We start from the raw sequence: 22,026 nt of genomic DNA, 5'->3' as shown, positions 1-22,026 counted from the left end.
CCCCGTCTGGCAGAGTCAGCTTATACTTTAAGATCTATGCATGTGGATTTGATGCTTCTGTTGTTAGCAGGCTAGAGAACCTACTTCTTCAACTCCTCAGCCAGCAGTCTTGACTATTCTTTTTTAAGACGAGACAAGATAAGATAAGACTTTATTGTCTGTTACACGAAAATGGATCTTGCATCGCATGCTCCAACAATCAACACATAAAACAATCTGACAACAGAGATAAAAAACAAAGTCATTCGACATAAAAGAACATCTGTTCTTGCACAACATACATATACCCAGCACACACACCCAGCACACACACCCAGCACACACACACACACACACACACACACACACACACACACACACACACACACACACACACACACACACACCCAGCACACACACACACCCCAACAGCCTTTACTGATCATTTGATCTTTGAAAGTGAATCCAAATGACTTGACTTGCCAAGTACAATAAATGCACAGAAACTTGTCTCGGCAGCATTGATGCAGTTACTTATTGGCACAAGGTAATCATAAAGAAACAGCTTGTTGTGTGCTTTGCTTAGCTTTCTCAAATAATGCACGTCAGCTTTCTGACCATTTCGGCACTGCTTCCGTGTGTTGCTAGTTGCTAGGCGTGACAGACGGCCATCTGCTGTGAAGGACTGTTACCTCCGTTAACTGTTTACACCTGTAACACGTTAGGATAAAGAGCCCTTCTCCTTCAACAGGGAAGACCTGGGCGTTTTAAGCAGCGTTTACAGTGCACCCGTGATCACAGTAATAGCAGAGGCGCCTGCCTGCACCCCTAACGCCTTTCCAAGTGTTTGCAGAGCCGCGGAGCTTTATGAGTGGAAATAGTAAAAGAATGATTTTCGGATGATTATGGGATGTCAGGTTTCGCTCGAGGCAGGGAAGAGACGTGCTTTCTATTGTAATGAGCGTGCCTTTAAATTATGAAATGAATCAACATGAAACTTGGCATTTATGATGATAAAACAGTGTCTGCCAGGCTCATCTCTTTACCCAGCGGTTCCATTATATAATAATATAATTTTGTTGCTGCTGTTTGCCCTTGCTGTTGGCTGCTTGTTATGCTTGGCCATAACATAAAATAGCTTTGACCACGCATCCAATTCAAGTTCAAAATATTGGATTTTCATTTGGCACACCCAACGTTCTGTAAGTGGACAGGGTGCACCCTCTAGTGGTCAGCATGGGAAATCGCTTTTCTCTACAACAATTCATGGACCCTTTGAAAGTGCCCACGCTGTTTTCCTCCAAAAAGGTGCCAAATGGCTCCAATGAATCAGTGAAAGATTCATTAGGAGCGGGGCGGGGAAATAGCAGCAGCTGCACGCTTGAAGGTTTTTTGCTGAGGCTGCAAAGTTCGCTTTCTCTTCCAGCCAGTTATTGCAGGTGATGCATCATCATTTGGAGATGGCATTATTGTATTTGGAAATGTGACTTGTGGTCTTGGTGGATTGTGGAATGTACAGCATCAACTACTGTGGCTAATGGAGCAGAAAAGCAGGTTTCCTGCCACACACTGTAGCTACGGCTCGACCAATATGGGTTTTTGAAAGCTGATGATGATGATAACCATTTTTGGATTAGAGCTGTTTTTTTTTGTACATTCCATATCTTTAAATTTCACCATTTTCATGCCCAGACATAAAAGAAAATGCACTCATTTGGTGTTTTCTCCAGAATTGTTAGACTCTCCATTGAAACCCAGCATAATATTAATACTAATGCGAATAAATAAATAAATCCCTGTCCAGTATTCAGCAGTTAAATCCCCCAACACATTCTCACGCCCAACTCGTCATATACTGCAGATCGGTCAGGAACCCTTGTCGTCACTTTGTCATGAGTTGGGAGTGAGAATGTCCGTTAGGTTAGTTAGGTTCTAGATCACCCTGATTTGTTGCTTTGGATTTTTAAATGAGGGAGAAAGAGGGGGAGTCATTTTAAGGATTTTAACAGGATCATCTAAAAAAGATTTGTGCGGAAAAACCCTCAGACACAAATGATTATTCGAAGTAGGTTATTTTATATAATATATGGATATATAAGGATATGGATCTAATCCTAAGACAAGCTGGTTGTAAAGCGTGTGTGATGTCTTGTCCACAGGAGACGTGGTATTGGCCCGGGGAGGTGAGTGCAGACGCTGTGGTGATGAGCGGGGTCCGCTGCTCCGGGACCGAGATGTCTCTGTCCCACTGCCTGCACCACGGAGCGCACCTCACCTGTGCTAAAGGAGGGGGGCGCAATGCTGCTGGAGTGTCCTGCTCAGAGAGTAAGACAAAGACAAAACTCCTATTGTTCAAGTTGCACTAGGTCAGTGGTTTTCAAACTTTTCTGTGGCCAAGGCACACCAAAATCTCAAGGCACACCTGTATTCATATCCATGCAAAATAGTCTGTAAATGCTTTTTATTTATATTATTATTATTATTATTATTATTATTATTATTATTATTATTATTATTATTATTATTATTATTATTATTATATACATATACATATTAACAATCATTCAATAATTCATTTGAAACTTTGTAAAATTACATCAAAGCAGCAACATACCATTTAATCAATCAAATGAATTGTTTAATCAGAATATAACAGAGCAATTTACATTCTGTTATTAAACCTGTCAGTTTCTTATCTGACCTATTCTCTGACCTACCTTTCCATCCATCCACCTGTTACTCTGCCATCTGTGCTGTCTGACCCACTGACAATAGGCTGCTAGTTGACCCTCTTCATTGAAGTTTTTTCCCCTCATATCATCATCATTCTCTTTCTCTGTTTTCATGATGCGGGTTTGGAAGGGAGAGTGTCAGTGCGCCGTGTGATAGGAAAACATTAGTGAAAGTAACAAAAGTGAAAGTAAAATGATTGCTTTTGACCCCCACCCCACCCCCCTTGTGCCCTGACCACACTGTTAAACTGTTTGATGTGTTGAATTGCACCGCGTTACCTGGAGAAGTTAATGCTTCCCTATGACCATGTGTGTCGGTATGCACTCCACTCCACTCGAGGAGTCTGGCTGCAAGTGCTGAGCGCATGCAGGCTAAACTCCACTAGAGAAGGAATAGTCCATTAATCTCAAAATAAAATAATTTTTTAATAGTGTTTTGGGGCCTTTTGCATGCAATTTCAAGGTTTAAACAGTTAGAATAGTGACATAATTGTATATGTTTTATAATAAATCTATAGCTGTCTGATTCCCCTTTTAGTTGATGTCCCCATGGCAGTTCATTTTAACCCCTGGTTGTCACAAAATCTCACGGCACACCCGGGCCTTGCCTCACGGCACACAAGTGTGCCACAGCACGCCGTTTGGGAACCACTGCCGTACCGTGTTGTACTGTGAAGATTCCTATGGTTTACGTCCCTAGTGAAAAGCGTGTCCCCATATTCCTAAACAAATGTGTCTGTGTGCCTGGCCCTGCAGCGGCTCCTGACCTGGTGCTGAACCCCCAGGCGGTGGAGCAGACCACCTACATGGAGGACAGGCCCATGTTCATGCTGCAGTGTGCCCAGGAGGAGAACTGTCTGTCCACCACCTCCGCCAACACGCCGGCCACCTCCTACCGCCGCCTGCTGCGCTTCTCCTCCCAGATCCACAACAACGGCATGTCCGACTTCAGGCCCAAAGCCGGCCGCCATTCCTGGGTGTGGCACGACTGCCACAGGTCGGTACCACAGCTTACAAGCACCATTTCTTCCAGGGCTCTCGCGGATCCTTGAAATCCTTGCACGTTTGTGAACTTTAGAAAAAAAAAATCAAGGCCTGGAAAGATTTGGAAAATAGAAAAATAGACATTGAAAGTGCTTGAATTTATATATTTTGTGCAAGAATAGAAATGGAAGTTCTTTTGATACTTAAAAAAAAAAACTTAATCTTAGTAAATAAGTGTAACACAGCACAATAGAGAGCCAAAGTGCAACGTCACTTCCTGCTTCCGCACTGCACCAGAGATTTTCATCCGCCATTTATTTTCCCATCGACATTTCGTAAAATGCTTATAAAAATAGTTTTACTTGTTCAAACCAAACGGTTCAGATCTATTTAGAAACGGGAGAGATCACATAACATTTGACTAGGACCAAAACATTTAAAAAGGCGGGTTTAAAGAAAATATTTTTTCAATGTTGTTTTTTTTAAGTTTTGGTCCGAGTGAAATGTTCTATGGTCTCTCCTGATTCTAAATATAGCTGAACCGTTTGGTTTGACCAAGTAAAACTATTTTTATATAACACATTTTATACATTTATATATATACAGTATATATATATATATATATATATATATATATATATATATATATATATATATATGATATATATAAATATATATATGATATATATATGTATATATATATACATATATATATGTATATATATATATACATATATATATATATACATTTATATATATATATATATATATATATATATATATATATATATATATATATATATATATATATATATATATGTCCGTAGGTTTCACTTGACCAAAAATACTGTAATCAAAACCACTGATGTCAGAATGAGGTCTTTGAAGAAAGCACTGGATGCAGGCAAAGTCCGATGCAATAGAGTTTATTGAGCAGGCAATACAACCAATAAACCCAAGTCAACCCCCGGGGGCAGACTTCCTTTTTATATCATATCTGATGGGCTGGGTCTCTTCTTAATCCCGGCCCCTTTCTAGTTTGAACCAATCAGAGAGTTTGTTGTCTCATGTTTTATGTAGTGGCTGAAGCAACGTTGCAAAATGACGTAATTTCATAATGCCACGTAGTCAAAGTGGCTCTCTGGGTGGAGGGAGGGGGACCTGTGAGACGTTTCTGGCGTTTCTGGCGTTTCGTCATCGCAGGTGCGGTTTTATTAAACCCACACCTGCCCGTTATCGCCCTCAAGGCCGCGGGCCACGGTGCATCCAAAGCTTTGATCCGCCAAGATGCAATTAGGCTACTGTAGCTTCCACTGTATTCCCCAGCTGGACTCGTAAAACATGTTCAACACAGACGTTTTAATATAACACACTTCTTCTATTCTTAAATGTCATTTAGCTTTACAGAAAATGCTTCAACAATACGCACTGGGTTATTTGGTAATTCACCACATAAAAACTGATATAATTTGCTCAAATGAGACCTGAGGAAAAAAAGATGATTCCACCCCGGTGATGACTTGTTCCTGGAGACACTTTTCCATTGCATACGTTCCCTGCTCTGTAATCAACTGTGTGCTATACACTAAAGCTGCAGCTGGGAAAAAAAAGTCCTGGATGTTGCATCCACTGGAGGAGCAGCAGCTTCACAGGACGGATGGCTCCTGCATACAGTACATCAAACCTCTGGCACCTCATCCTGATCAGCTAGACGCTGACAGCGTGTACTCACAAAATCAATCCATCTCCAAGAACGTTTGGGGGGGATTTACACGTGGCACTGCAAAAACGATTTGCAGTCCAAATGTTGTTGTTGGACTTTCGGGTACATAGACTGTACTTTTAGGTTTGTAAACTTCTTGTATTTTCCCATCTGTCATGCAGGCACTATCATAGCATGGAGGTGTTCACCCACTACGACCTGTTCAGTCTCAATGGCACCAAGGTGGCAGAAGGACACAAAGCCAGTTTCTGCCTGGAGGACTCCGAGTGTGATGAGGGTGAGGACCCATAACCCACATTCCTTCTTTTTTCCCCCCAATATTTTATTTTCAATTTTTTATAGAACATAAACAAAACAAAACAGACACAAGAAAAGAGAAGAAACAAAAACATACAACATAATGAACATTCAATATGCCAGTGGTGCTACCCGCCACGTAAGCTGCTTATGTGCTTGTAAGCGATGTATTTGGGATCTCACGGCAAGGGGTCTATAGGAAACCAGCCGGGCGAGTCACCCGTCGCCCCCTAACCTCATCGAGGTAGACTAAAAACGGGTTAGACATTTTCTAAGTGAGTTGGTTCTCAGGAACCTGAGTCTCTCCGTCCGTATAACAGAGATCATGTCCATCAACCACAATTGGAAAGAGGGTGAAGAGGGAAACCTCCATTCCTTAAGAATTTGTGTTTTGTCCCCAGTGTCAGAGATTGTTGCACAGCTGTAGTGAAGTCCAGAGAGGACTCCGAGCACCCAGATTCCTTCTTCAGTTTAAATAAATGTACTTTTAAATGTATGCCTTCAAATAATCGTATTTTCAATATTTTTCTTCTTATTTTTTTCAGGTATTGAGAAGAAGTACGAATGTGCCAACTTTGGAGAGCAGGGCATCACTGTGGGCTGCTGGGACACCTACAGGCACGACATCGACTGCCAGTGGGTCGACATCACCGACATCAAACCCGGGGATTACATTTTCCAGGTGAGCCTTCCCTCCCTCGCTGTGTTGTTCTTCAGTTACAGAACACTTACTCTTCTGTAACTGAAGAGTATTTGAAAATCTGTCCGTGAAACGTATTAGTTGCATCGAGGCCTTTTCTTACAACACAGTGACATTTTGGAACATGCAACCATCTATGTCTTGTCTGAAGATACATTTTTCATTTGTTTTCCATATTCTATATTCTCTGCATTATGTTTGGTTTTCTGCTATATACATTGTAGAGCCATCTAGTGGCTGCTTTTTGTATCATTACCTGTGAGTTCACCTTGTGCTGGTGGCCATACCCTGAAGAAGGCTGTTTGTGCCGCTACGCGTGGGTCATGTCCCAGCTCTTTTAACATGCACTAGCTATGTTTTTAAACCTTTCTAAATGAAATAGCCATCTAAAGTAAATAAAGCCTTTTTACTTTATGCCAGAAGAGTGCCTTGGACCTTTCTATCTTTTTTTAACCTCATGCAACCATCTATGTTTGTCTTGTATCATTCATTTTGGTCTTATTGTTGGATAGTTACCTCCAAGGAGGTTTGTTTGTCAGCAGGATTACTGAAAAACTACTGGCCTGATTTTCATGAAACTTAGTAGCATGTAGCATGTAGCCAAACCCATTACATTTTGGAGAGGATCCGGATCCGACTCACGCAATAACAACACGAACACGCAATAATAGTGGGTAATAGCGGGCCTTAGGTGGCGGGAGGTCTGTGTTCTTTGAGTGCCCTTTTAGTTTGATATGTATTGCTCTCTCTATATTGGCTGTATGTTGATGAGTCATCCTCTGTGTCTTCTAGTTTGATATGTATTGCTCTCTCTATATTGGCTGTATGTTGATGATGAGTCATCCTCTGTCTTCTAGTTTGATTGCTCTCTCTATATTGGCTGTATGTTGATGAGTCATCCTCTGTGTCTTCTAGTTTGATATGTATTACTCTCTCTATATTGGCTGTATGTTGATGAGTCATCCTCTGTGTCTTCTAGTTTGATATGTATTGCTCTCTCTATATTGGCTGTATGTTGATGACTCATCCTCTGTGTCTTCTAATTTGATATGTATTGCATATTGGCTGTATGTTGATGAGTCATCCTCTGTGTCTTCTAATTTGATATGTATTGCTCTCTCTATATTGGCTGTATGTTGATGACTCATCCTCTGTGTCTTCTAGTTTGATATGTATTGCTCTCTCTATATTGGCTGTATGTTGATGAGTCATCCTCTGTGTCTTCTAGTTTGATATGTATTGCTCTCTCTATATTGGCTGTATGTTGATGAGTCATCCTCTGTGTCTTCTAGTTTGATATGTATTGCTCTCTCTATATTGGCTGTATGTTGATGAGTCATCCTCTGTGTCTTCTAGTTTGATATGTATTGCTCTCTCTATATTGGCTGTATGTTGATGAGTCATCCTCTGTGTGTCTTCTAGTTTGATATGTATTGCTCTCTCTATATTGGCTGTATGTTGATGATGAGTCATCCTCTATGTCTTCTCGCTCACAGATTGTTATCAATCCCAACTATGAAGTGCCAGAGACGGACTACACCAACAACATCATGAAATGCAGATGTCGATATGACGGCCATCGCGTGTGGATGTACAGCTGCCATAATGGTACGTCTCAAGGAATATATTTGTTACATCTATTGCCGTTGTTGTACCTTTTACTGTTTGTTCCCTCTATTGTCGGCGATCTAGGAAGTCAAACTTCTCCTACTGTTGCACTTGTTGCAAGTTGCTCTAAACATTGTCAATTTAAAATGTAAAGATAACAGCTTAGCTTTGACTGAATTACACAGAATTCTACATCTCATGAATAAGCCACCTGCACTGTGGTGCACAGATTTAGTTTGATAGCACTTTCTATGGCTATAGGGCAGTCATAAGGCATTCATAATGTTTATGACCAAGATTGTAAGAACACATGGTTACTGATGCATTTGATCAACCCACTCATAAAACATTATATACAGTATATAATTTGAAATTAATTACAAGTCTTATTACAACTAGAAATATATTGCGTGCTCATTTCTAGGTCGCAAGCTTATTTCTAGCACGCGTGCGGGATCCCTGCCCCTTATTATACTAGTGAGATTACAAGGCTTTATAAATCCTTATCCTTTGTTGAAAGCTCTATTCTGATTGGCCAATGAACTGAGTTATTTATTTCTGACAATAAATCATATCACTTATTTAGCTTGTTTGCTGATGATTGATTATTGAACTCATTATACATTAAAATTGTCTGTAAAATGATTCATATCTTTGGTAAGTAGCCACATTGTACATAATATGTGAGTGCCATTATAATGTTATAATGCACTATAGGTCTGGTAGCCTTAGCAAGTGTTGTCATCTTCAGTTGCGTCCTGCCATTATGGGCTTAGAGATAAAACCCAGGATTCATAGCAACAGACAAAGTGCGGCTGTGGTCCGAATGCTCTTTCACGTCTCCCCCCCCCCCCCCCCGCACTCCCTCCCTCTCTCCTAGGTGGCTCATTAAGCACTGAGTCAGAGCAGACTTTCCCCGGCCTCCTCAACAACCAGGTGACCCACAGGTAAAGGCCAGCGAGAGGAGAGGAGAGGAGCCAGACCGGTTGCTCCCCCTGCGGAGAGACTCGTCTATCTGCGACCCCACCGACCGACCGCCCCCTCTGTGCTGGATCCACTGCCGACCTAGCCCCGCCCCCTCTGTGCTGGACCTCCACTGCTGACCTAGCCCCGCCCCCTCTGTGCTGGACCTCCACTGCCGGCCTGGCCCCGCCCCCCTCTGTGCTGGACCTCCACTGCCGGCCTGGCCCCGCCCCCCTCTGTGCTGGACCTCCACTGCCGGCCTGGCCCCGCCCCCCTCTGTGCTGGACCTCCACTGCCGGCCTGGCCCCGCCCCCTCTGTGCTGGACCTCCACTGCTGACCTAGCCCCGCCCCCTCTGTGCTGGACCTCCACTGCCGGCCTGGCCCCGCCCCCTCTGTGCTGGACCTCCACTGCCGGCCTGGCCCCGCCCCCTCTGTGCTGGACCTCCACTGCCGGCAGGCCCCGCCCCCTCTGTGCTGGACCTCCACTGCCGGCCTGGCCCCGCCCCCTCTGTGCTGGACCTCCACTGCTGACCTAGCCCCGCCCCCTCTGTGCTGGACCTCCACTGCCGGCCTGGCCCCGCCCCCTCTGTGCTGGACCTCCACTGCCGGCCTGGTCCGGCGTCAAGCCCCTCTTTTTTGTTTCACCCCCTTCACCCAGGCAGCAGCCCCCTCCCCCCACCTCCCTTCCCCCAGCAGAAGCCCCTCCCATCTCCCAAACAGAGGGAGCTACAGCCTTAAACTGGCCCCTCCCACCTGCCAAACAGAGGGAGCTACAGCCTTAAACTGGCCCCTCCCACCTGCCAAACAGAGGGAGCTACAGCCTTAAACTGGCCCCTCCCACCTGCCAAACAGAGGGAGCTACAGCCTTAAACTGGCCCCTCCCACCTGCCAAAAAGAGGGAGCTACAGCCTTAAACTGGCCCCTCCCACCTGCCAAACAGAGGGAGCTACAGCCTTAAACTGGCCCCTCCCACCTGCCAAACAGAGGGAGCTACAGCCTTAAACTGGCCCCTCCCACCTGCCAAACAGAGGGAGCTACAGCCTTAAACTGGCCCCTCCCACCTGCCAAAAAGAGGGAGCTACAGCCTTAAACTGGCCCCTCCCACCTCCCAAACAGAGGGAGCTACAGCCTAAACTGGCACCAGACTAGAGGATAGTTGGGCAGATTTTGGGTCTGATTCGGCCCTCCCGACAATCGCGGGGGCATTCCCGACTCGAGGATGGTCTGAACAATTAACTTCCCAAATCGTCCCGTAGTGTGAGGGTTTTTTTACAGACATAATCTCAACGTTACCGACTTGATCGGAGTCTCCCCGATTTCGAATCGTAAAGATCAAACATGTTTACGACTTGAAAGTTGTAGTGTGAAAGGAACGCCGATGCAGAAACCCGCAATAGCCAATGAGAGCGAGCTGACCGTGAAGCGTCACCAACCGGAGCCACGCCCAAGCCGTCATTCTGCATAATAAAGCCATGTGGAAGTACTGTATGTAGCCAGAGGAAAAGAAAGCCACTGACTTTTCTGGCAAATTTACTTTGATGTGGGAGGAGATAATCGGCCTTTCGTGTTTGGACGTGTGTTGAGGTGGAAACCTCTCCTGTAGCTGACCGCGAAGCGTCAACCAACCGGAGCAAAGTCCCTGGAATGGCCACTCTGAAATGGTTTAGTAAACGCCACGTGTGTGGTCCTGCATCTTGACGTCTGGTGTGTGCGGTCCGGTCTTACCATTACAATGTTAAGAAATCGGTTCAATTTGTCATTATGTCTGTGGCCTTCCACATTTTTAAAATCTGTTAGGATTTGAAAATCCTCTAATGTGCACCAAGTTGTAATCTTAACCAGGGAGGTGGGCGGGGTTACGGCAAAGCTGCCTATATCCCCCTCTGACTTATAGATCTTTTTTCTTTTTTAATAAGTGAGGAAATAAACCCCCCCGTGGGAAACGGATATATTTCAGCAGAATATTTGAGAATGTTACCACGAGTGTGTCTTCTTTTGAATTGCACAACCTGACTCTGCCAGGTGAGGGCGGTATTGTTTTCCCACATGTCTTGTTGTGGAAACAATACCACCCTCATTAGGTTACAACTCTGCTGCCGTTCTTTGAGAAGACTCTTTGAGTTTGAATGTCTGCGGATTGCCTGAGAATATTGTAAACTAAGGTAATCGACTGTGTGGGAAAAAGTTAATTTCAATAGTCCACGTGGCTTTTACATCCAGAGGTGTTGGAGCACCCCCTCCCCCCACCCAGCATCTTATTCACAAATTCATCTATGCAACCCCCCCCCCCCCCATCACCAGTTTGCTTTAGCTGTAAGGTTAATCTACCCAGGCTGAAGCTTTACCCTAAAAGCTCCCTGCGGTGCGTTCAATTCCCTTCGTAATTCGGAGCGTTCTCTTGATCCGATCTGCTCTAGGAACCACGTGGGAAAGAGCGAATTCTCCTTTTACATCACCTTATATGTGCACTGTTAGTGAAGAACATGATATTGGAATTTGGTCAGTAGCTTATTCAAGATGAGCCAAGATCAACATTGAAATCCCAGATATCGCCTTGTTCTGATATTGTGTTTCCTATTTATGACGTGTAGCATGTTTCCCTTTAGAAGCTGATATGTGACCTCACCACCCCCCCCCACCCCACACACACACACACACACCTAAATGCCTACAGCAACTGCCCACATTCTTAGCTAGTACATGCCATTAGGTGTAGCATCGCTAGTCTTTCATTTTGTAGGTAATAGAATCGTATTTTTTGTTGTTTTTGGTATCTCCCATGAAACTAGTCCCTCGTGTCTAAATGCTTTGAAATGAGACTGTGACCAAATGGCAGCGCTTAGACACCTATGCTGAGCCTAGCTAGGACAGTTCAGTCTATAATATAGACTCTATATACTGTATATATACTGTATATATGAATGAAAATTCACTACTTTTCACTGGACTGTCCTGCACCATGGGACTAACAACACTAGGGATGCATGATATTGAATTTTTGTTGTTGTTGTTGCCGATATCCGATATGCCGATATTTTCCAACTCCTTTGGCCGATTGCTGATGCTGATATGGCACCTTTTCCCCCACCTAATTTCAGAGAACATCAAGCCTCTCCTGTAGTGGAATTAACACATTATTATGGCTAATGTTACTCTTATCATGATGCAGACATAAATACAATGCGTTTAAAAATGTACACGTCACATTCACTGGGCAAAATAAGGAAACAACTTCAAATTAGGTCATGTAAAACATGCCATATTTTGATTTTTCTAACATTTTCCTTCAAACAAAACTGAGCATTTGGGCATAATCAAAGCATCATTTTATCGCCCTGTCATATCGGCAGAAATATTAGTTTCAGGCCGATGCCGACGTCAGCCGATACCGATGATGTGCGGATATTATGCATCCCTAAACAACAATGTTGTGGCACAGCGAGATCGCGTCTCATCGCTGAGAAAGCACTAGGACCAGCCACATATTGTTTTAAGATCAGTTCCTCCTTTCTCTCCATTTCCAACGAATCAACACATTAGTAACTTATTGTCGTAACAGTCAGGGATTTTAGAATTTGTATTCCTTTTTTTGTTTTACTTTACTTTTGTTCAATAATATGTGTGAATGTTGTTTTAGTGTACTTTTTTTTTTTATAATGGTGCTATCCAACTGATCCTCTGTTTTCTGAGGGTGCATTACGTGCTGATCAGCTGAACGTTATACTAACGGTATACTTGAATCGAGTGTACCTGTAAGAAGACGACGTGCTTTGTGTGTTAAACTATAATAAAGGTCTGAGTTATGAAGCAACCACATCTCTGCTGCAGTATGGATTTTTTATTTACATTTTTATTATATATTTGAGGAAGGATTTTTCTGTGCATGTGTGCTTGTTTTCAGCATCGCCCACACTCTGTGTGTGTGTGTATATATATATATATATATATATATATATATGTATAAATGGTAAATGGTAAATGGCCTGCATTTATATAGCGCTTTTATCCAAAGCGCTTTACAATCAGTAGATAGTCTACATTCACCCATTCATACACCAATGGCGGCAGGCTGCCACGCAGGGTGCCTACACACCATCGGGAGCAAGGAGGGTTAAGTGTCTTGCCCAAGGACACAGCGACAGCAGCTGGGAGGGAGCGGGGATCGAACCGCCAACCCTTGCATCATTGGCCGACCCGCTCTACCTCCTGAGCTAAAGCCGCCATACATATATAAATGTATATATATATATCTCATGACATATTTATTTGTCTACCAACTAAGGCATGGCAATTATGTGAAATCAAAACATTTGATTTTGTCATGTATAGCCACGTATAACTTACAACTTCCACAGCAAAATGTGTGTTTCCACCTCTAACGGGGGTAATTCTGTGGGGCATACTAAATCAGTGTTTAGTCATTTAAGACCAAATGATTGAACACTTCAGCTAATAGTGCACTGAATGATGCACAGGAAATCAAATGTCAGGTTTTAATAGACTTGTGTTTCTGTAGCTGTGGTCAGAGAGGAACCTCCATGACATCAGAGCTGGATGACATCTTGACTGACTGATATTATTAGTATTTAATGAAAGGCCTTACTGATAACCCACATTTTAGAGACTGCCACATAGTTTTACTGTGGTACATATACTGATCCTGAAATGGTCTAAGATTGCCCTCCGGTGGCCAGAAAACGACATTACAGTGTTTTCCCCTCTCTTAAAAAAAAAGAAAAGTAGAAGTGAGTTACAATTAACTGTTCGCTTTGACTTGAAAGCCTCCTTGACCAAAACAATGGGAGCACTATTTCACCATACAAACACATCTTCCCTTTCACCATTTGCCACAGATCTCCTTTCAAAGCCCTACAGGCTGGCAGAGAGGAGGCATGTTTACAGTAAAGTCCAATTATATCTATTTTTTTCAACGCCGGAGTACATCCAATAGACCATAAAGCCAATGAATTACCGTTGTCATAAGTACAGTAATTGAGAACTGAGTCACTAAGCTACTCTGAGTCTTTGTGCGGTCTCTAAATGATGGCTGTTTCTCTGTGGGAGAAGAGTAGCTGTGGATGTTGGAGCAGGGCCAGACATTCTCCTGTTTGGGCAATGTGCAGTGTCAACTTCAGTTGACTTACACAGGAGGAGCTAGGACCCAGAAGGTCACTCTCCCCCCCAAGCCACCGTTTGCGCAGATATGTGAAAAGTACACGTATTTTCTTTACTTAAGTATAAGTGCAATTACTTGCGTAAAAAAAATAGACTGGTAAAAGCAGTACTGATTCAACTTGTTTATTCTACAGTAAAAGTTTAAAAAAAAGTACAGCCTCTGAAATGCAGTGTTGGGGTCACTCATTACAAAAGTAACATATTACATGTAATATCTTACTTTTAGCAGTAACTCAGTAATATAACTTATTACAAATAGGATTTCAGTAATATTATACCAGTTACTTTGTCAAGTAACACAAGTTACAAATTGAGTTACTTTTTTCCATCAAAGCGCATATTTAAATAAAGATACAATCATTTCCTAATCAAATTGTGTGTTCTTATGCAAATAACCACTATAGATGACAATAACAAATAATAAGTAACAAGTTACTCTACACAGACAGTAATATTGTAAAGTAACTTATTACATTCAATTGAAAGTAACTAGTAATATGTAGTATATTACATTTTGAAAGTAACTTGCCCAACACTGCTGAAATGTAATAAAGTAAAAAAGTATTTCTACCGGCTGTTTCTATGCAAAGCTAACTGAAACTCACGTCATCTTAATATACTTCGAAAGACTATTAAAATTAAAACAACCCCTACACACGTTTTGAGATGTATAAAGACTATACTTTGACTAATCATTTGTATGATCTGGTTTTTCCACTAAAAGGTGCACAAAATGCGTGAAAGCTGGGAGAGCACGAGACAAGAGAGACAAACGTTACATAGTTTTTGTCTGTCGTGCAGTAAATCAAGTAACTAGCCTGTTTTGAAAATGTAAACAGTAGAAAGTACAAACATTTGTGATAACATGTATGGAGTAAAAGTAAAAAGTAGTCAGAAAAAATAAATACGCAGTAAAGGACAGATACCGTAAAATCCTACTTAAGTGCAGTAACAAAGTATTTGTACTTAGTTACCTCCCATCTCTGGGTACCCGACAGATGGACAGCATCTCCCGCCAAGGCCGCGTTTACACAGGGAGCACCAGACTGGATTCGGAACCCTCAGTGGCACAAACGTGCTCTCCTCGCAGCAGCTATGTAAACACGGAAAAACCGCATGTAATCTGTGTAAATGCAGCCGGAGGCATGTTTGTTGTTTTTTCATCTCGTGGATCCCCAAATTACCGTAAATACACATTAGGGCCACAGACAACATTTGAATTTCTCCCTGCTTATTCTTGTCAGGGTGGAAACAGCCTCTGAAACTGCATCGCATCTTAACAAGAACACTTCTCACTGATCAGGGATTGAACCAACCCGCAGACTGTGTCAGGTATAGTGAAGATAAACCAGCTGCTTATTCTGCTGAGCTGCTTCTGAGTTGACATGAGCTCACCTTCATCATCTGATTTCTACAAGGCTTCACACTGCTGACAGCAGCACGAGTGAGAGGGCTATAGAAACCTCTGCAATGGCTGAACTCGAAAGCCACAAAGGGACTTGAATCCTGCAGTCTTCTGATCCAACCGTATCCAGTAGGCCACGTGGAAGAGAAGAGGCGAAATGAAACGATGTTTCATTTGGTCGTGGAAGCTGTGGCACCGCTTCACAAACCCCAGCGGTTCCCTGGAATTTATTGCGGAAAAGACTGTCTTGATGTCTTCTTATAAAGGGGCAGCAGGAGCGAATGGAAGCAAGGCCAGAGTGTGAAACACGTTGTAAAACACATGGTAAATGGTAAATGGACTGGATTTATATAGCGCCAAAGTGATGTCTACGTTCGCCCATTCACGCAGACATCCACCCACCGACGGCGCCAACTGCTGGCAGGGAGCAGTTGGGGGGTTCGGTGTCCTTTTTTTTTAGGGCACAAAGGCCATTGCTCTATTGACATCGTGAAGAGCGATTTCTCTGAAATGTGTGTTAAAATCAGCCAAGTGCACATCCTTTGCATAGTACAGGCTACATTAAACTGAGACCACTGACACTTTTAAAGCAACTGACAGTAGCAGGCTGGTAGCAGGGCACTGCCAAGGTGGCCTTAGGGATCTCAGAACGTCACGGACAGTGGGAGGGGCAACGGAGGCCATGGTCTCCATGGCACCGTGTAATTCCCACCCTGTTCAACACGCTGCCCGGAGGAGCGAGCTTCAAACCAGGAACCCATTTTATGACCCATTTGTAAAAATGTCCTGATATCCCCTGAATTCCCAAGAGAATTCATCAAATCCTCTGATTTCCTGGAGTACACCTCTCTAGATTCCATGATATTCCAGAAGCTCCATGACCAGTGGGACAACACAGGGGAGTAGCTTTGAGCGAAAATCAACAGGTTATATTTTCTCAGGTCTGTTATATTTATTAAATATTTATATTCCCCCAGGGTCTGCCTGGGAATGTTTCTGGACTTCAGCTTAGTTGCATTTACACATTAGAATGGACGTTCTGATTTTTAGCCTCTTGTGGCACAGAAGAAACCACACCAGAAATCAGATTGCTCTCAGGTAAGACAATTAGAGGATTGGATTTCTGCAGAAAGGCCCATAAAAGGCTCTGCTACTCTACTCCAGGTTCAAGGTGAAATAGGATCTTTGGGTGCATAGGTCAAACTGAAAACTAAGGGACTGCAGATGGAACCCACTCATCGATGTTTGAGAGTATAAAGGCCTCATGAAAAAGGAATAATGCCAAGATAAAGAAGAATATAACATTCTAACATCAACTAGAGGAACTCTAGTGTGTGCTTCTCAAATGGGGGTCCTTGAGGGGGTTCCAGGGGGTCCCTAGCTAAAAGGGGGGTAATTTATTTTAGCTATAATTTAATTCATAGGTAACACAATGACTATTTTGGTCATGTGTTTTATACACTTTCTGTAATAAAACATCTAAAAGCATCAATCTTATTATCATATGGGTTGACCGTGGGACGAAATCCTATCAAATGGGGGTCCGTGGTCTAACCTTTGTCAGTTTAGGGGTCCCTCATGTGAAAACATTTGAGAACTAAGCTCCACTGCCATAGTGTAGTTACATGAACTTATTTGGAATTTTGGCGCCTTTTTTGTGGTTGGCCACACCCATCACCACGCCCCCTTTTGGCTAGTGGGCGTTGAAAGTTCATCAGTTCTAAGTTGGCCCATGACCTACTTTTCTAACAAGTTTTGTGCAAATCCGTTCAGCCTTTTGAGATATCCTGTTGACAGACAGACAGACAGGCAGGCAGGCAGCCAGGTAGACAGGTAGACAGACAGGCGGACAGACAGACAGACAGACAGGCAGGCAGACAGACAGGCAGACAGACAGACAGACAGGCGGACAGACAGACGGACGGACAGGCAGACAGACAGACAGGCAGGCAGACAGACAGGCGGACAGACAGACAGACAGACAGACAGGCAGGCAGACAGACAGGCAGACAGACAGACAGACAGGCGGACAGACAGACGGACGGACGGACAGGCAGACAGACAGGCGGACAGACAGACGGACGGACAGGCAGACAGACAGGCAGGCAGACAGGCAGACAGACAGACAGACAGGCGGACAGACAGACGGACGGACGGACGGACAGGCAGACAGACAGGCGGACAGACAGACGGACGGACAGGCAGACAGACAGACAGGCAGGCAGGCAGACAGGCAGACAGACAGACAGACGGACGGACAGGCAGACAGACAGACAGGCAGGCAGACAGACAGGCGGACAGACAGACAGACGGACGGACGGACAGACAGACAGACAGACGGACGGACGGACGGACGGACAGGCAGACAGACAGACAGGTGGACAGACAGACGGACGGACGGACAGGCAGACAGACAGACAGGCAGACAGGCAGACAGACAGGCAGACAGACAGGGGCAAAAACATGACCTCCGGGCCAACTCCATTGGCGGAGTAATAAATCAATACTAAAATAGATTTGAGACATTAGTATAATTACTGTTTGTTTGCAACGATCAGATTTGGAGGGAAATCTGCTGGATTATTGCTTTCTGGCACGGGGCAGGAAGAGGGCGCTGTTCTTCCAGAGCAAACTGAGCTAACGCTTTCAGAGTTTCTGCCAACGACAGACAGACGATGGAAAGAGAGAAAATCACGTCCAACATGTTGAACCTCTTCAGTAAAGACAAGAACACATTTGGCTGAAGAAGGGCTTCATAGGAAAAGTGGTCTCAATCGGAGTAACAATGATGCCACTGGCACGAGATCAAAACAGTGCTTCCAAAAAGGACAGTGATGATCATCATTACTGTCAAAAGCACTGAGAGCCTTTTCAGGGTTCCTACACATTTTCAATTCTCTGTCAGACCATATTTGACATCTGAGTAGGGCGTCACTTTGTGTTGAAAAGTGGTGGGGACATGTCCCCATTGTAAATGACACCTATGGCCACACCACAATTGGGAGGTTTTGGGGTTGAGCCTCAGTGAAAGCTTGGACTTTGAAGAATTTCTCAAGTGAAGACTGAAAAGCTCTGACAGAAATGACTTGACCTTGAGGTTGAGGGTTCGAGTCTCAGTCAGTTTGAGTGATGAAAATGGACACCCAGACGAAAGAATGAAAAGCTCTGAGAAAACCTGTCCTACCAAGTGTGACACAGCGGCTCACAGAGTTGGATTACTGCCCAGCAGTATTGAGCTTGCGGGTTCGAGTCTCCATCAGTTTTGAGGTCATGGGTTCGAGCCTCAGTCAGTTTTCTCCAGAATGAAAACACGATTTCAGACGGACAAGCCCATCACGATTTCAGACGGACAAGCCCATCTTTATTGTCACACGATTACAATCAACACATGCACGGAGGGCCACAACACACACATGCTGATGGTGGCCGGTGAAATTTGTCCTCTGCATTTAACCCATCCTGGCTTTGTCCTTTCCTCCGGGGGGCAGGCCAGGAGCAGTGGTCGCTTTCTCGTACAGCGCCCGGGGACCGACTTCGGATGTTGTCGTCACTGGTCGGATGACGATGACGATCTGATCTTCTGCATGTTTTTAATGGGGGGGGGGGGGTGGGGGGGGGGTTATATACGGAGGAACCCCCCTGGGGGAGCACGGGGAGAACATGCAAACTCCACACAGACAGAAATGCCCTTACGACGAGATACCCCACCTGGGCAGTAGGCACTGAAGATATGGGGGGAACACAACCACAGCGCCCACAGTGTCCCAGGCGAGAATCGAACTCAGGACCTTCTGACTGCGAGGCGACAGCTCTACCACTGAGCCACCGTGCCCCTCCAAAGCAGTTTCTCAGCAGACGAAAGGTCAAACAGAACTGAGGTCTAATCATAGCCTGTTAACTGTTCAGGTGTGGCTGGTTTAACTGAGGCTAAGGGCTGTTAGACACTTAACAAAAAGCTTTTTCTAGTGGCAAATACATTTTGGATCAGAAGGGTTAGTCCATTTGTGGTAAACTTTCTAGTTCAGCAATTTCAATTTTAGAGCAGCAGGCATTATAACTGTGATTTAATAGTACTAGTTCTCAGTTTCTTACATGTAATCCGTCGACATGCATTTGACCTACGGTAATTTGACACGGTATCGATAAACAGAGATGGGAAAAGTACACACATTCTTTACTTAAGTATTGGTAGTTACTTGTACAAAAGAAGTATTTCTACCAGCTGTTTCTGTGCAACGCTAATAGAAACTCGCGTCATATTAACTCATTGAGTGCCAGCCACTTTTGGAGAACGGACGCTCCCAGTGCCAGAGTTTCAGAGCGTTTTCAGTGATTTCTCGAGGCCCACAGAATATTGTGTGATATTACTATGTAAACACTGAACACGCACAAAGAACGATGAGACTCTATTCTATCATCTGCAAAAAAAAGTTTATTGATCCCATTTTCCGTTCTTTAGTTATGAGCCGGAGAAGATAGCTTGATTCATCCAAAAAAAGCAATTTTTTTCTAGAAGCTGAGATAATTGGCCTTTTGTGAAATTAATCATTTCAAGCACATCACTGACTCTGAAGCTAATCTTTTCTAATGTAGTCACACCTCAAAAATAATTTCCTTCAATAAAACAGTTTAGGCCAGGGAATTTTGTTTGGCAGAATAATATTTTTAGCTACAACCAGCAGCGCTGGCCCCTGCGTGCGCTGCTGGTTGCAGCTTCTTGCTGGTTTTGATTTGCTGCTGGTGGGTATCGGATATTCTGGCTTGCGTTTGTCAATCCTGTCCTGCTGCCTGGGTCTGTCTGGGTGTTGTGTGTGTGCTGCTCTGCGTGCCCCCTCCCCCCCCCCCCCCGCCCCGCCCCGCCTCGCCTCAACTGCACACTCCTCCTCCTGTCTGTGGTGGCTCTCTGCTGAGTTTGCTGTGCGCACAGTGAAGGGTGCTTGACATCCTGCTTTTTTACAGCGTTCCGCGTGTGTTTGTCACCGGCAACGATGCTTCCAGTTGAGAATAATAACAACTCGACGGTGTGGATGTGCGGATGTACTGTCGCAACCGACACGGAGCGGCTCAATTGTGGGAGCAGATTGGCTGCTGCAGGCACAGCTGCAGTAACGTGCTTCAGCATATCGATGCATACGGATGCGATGCGATTTCCGTTTCCATAACGACTTCTTCTTTGTTTTTTCCTTGCCTTTCTGTTATGTGGAGAGCACTGTCGCCACCTAAGGGTTCTGTAAAATAGGTTAGACACATCCAATAGCTATAATATTTGTACATCAGAGGCAGAAGGCTTTGATCGACGCCCCACCGTCAAAAAACGCAATTGACGAACATGTCCGTCCTTGGCACTCTACGTTACTATTTGAAATGACGAACATGTCCGTCCTTGGCACTCAATGAGTTAATATAATTCAAAGACTATTCAACTTAAAAGATCCCCGCCAAGATGTATGAAGACTAATGCTTTGAATAATAATTTGTGCGATATGGTTCTTCCACAAAAAAGGTGCACATAATGCGTAAAAGCTGGGGGAGCGCGAGACGAGAGACAAACGTTACATCATATTTGTCTGCCATGCATTAAAACTAAAGTAACTGAAAATGACTGTAGAATTACTGAAAATGTGAGTAGAAAGTACAGATATTTGTGTTAAAGTGTAGGGAGTAAAATTAAAAAGTTGTCAGAAAAATACTCAGTAAAGTAGAGATACCTGAAAATCCTACTAAAGTACAGTAACAAAGTATTTGTACTTAGTTACTTCCCAACTCTGCACAGATAGACATGTTGCTAACTAGGTCATATCACTAGATGAAGATTGTTCTTCACAGCCACAAATATCAGAATATGTGAGATGATTAGCAGGGTTCCTACACGCTTTCCATTTTAAAATTCAGTATTTTCCCCAGACACAATGTTCTTGACTGGATGTGATTTTGGTCGGTATTTGATATGATGCATGCTGACAGCAGCTGGGTCATAAGAGCATCATACACAACAACAACATACAATCTAGAATTATGATGGGAACCACATTTTCCATACTTTTCCACACATTTTTCAAATTCCCAAAGTATTCAAGACCTGGAAATGATCAAATTCATTTTTAAGACTTTTCCAGGCTCCCCGTCTCCCCTCAGCTGTGAGAAATGCTGCTATCTTGGTGGATTCAGGAAGGCCTGGCCTCTATAACTCTTGCGGACAAGAGAAAATACCTCCCTTGAAAGCCGACCAACTTGAAGGGAAGTCCTGGAGTCGGTCCAGCGCTCGGTTCAAACTTCTCATCTCTAAATCATAGTGAATAATAAGTACTGAGGATGCGCCGTGTTTGCCAGTCTGCTCTCGGTGCAGTTGTCTGTGTAAAATCTGAAATTGACATGAACTCTGACATGCAATGAAAAGCAGAGGCCACCTTCATGTAAAAGATGTACATTCTGTTTATTACCGTACAGTTTTGAGATTAA

General features: G+C 43.9%; 1 protein-coding gene across 1 annotated transcript in view; it reads left to right on the top strand.

Moving 5' to 3' along the window:
* loxl2b (lysyl oxidase-like 2b) overlaps positions 1-8,974 on the top strand; it is a gene marked incomplete at both ends in the record, with an annotated part of 54,158 nt that extends 45,184 nt beyond the window's left edge. The window contains 6 exons of the mRNA XM_083643817.1: positions 2,139-2,304; positions 3,468-3,708; positions 5,580-5,695; positions 6,261-6,397; positions 7,912-8,023; positions 8,904-8,974. Of these exons, the coding sequence (XP_083499943.1) occupies positions 2,139-2,304; positions 3,468-3,708; positions 5,580-5,695; positions 6,261-6,397; positions 7,912-8,023; positions 8,904-8,974 (843 nt within the window). The remainder of the gene's footprint in view (positions 1-2,138; positions 2,305-3,467; positions 3,709-5,579; positions 5,696-6,260; positions 6,398-7,911; positions 8,024-8,903) is intronic.
* Between the last annotated feature and the right edge of the window lie 13,052 nt (positions 8,975-22,026).

The sequence above is a fragment of the Poromitra crassiceps genome (assembly GCF_964638095.1).
Source record: "Poromitra crassiceps genome assembly, chromosome: 10".
In the NCBI taxonomy this organism is placed as follows: Eukaryota; Metazoa; Chordata; class Actinopteri; order Beryciformes; family Melamphaidae; genus Poromitra; species Poromitra crassiceps.
This window is presented reverse-complemented; position numbering and strand designations above follow the sequence as displayed.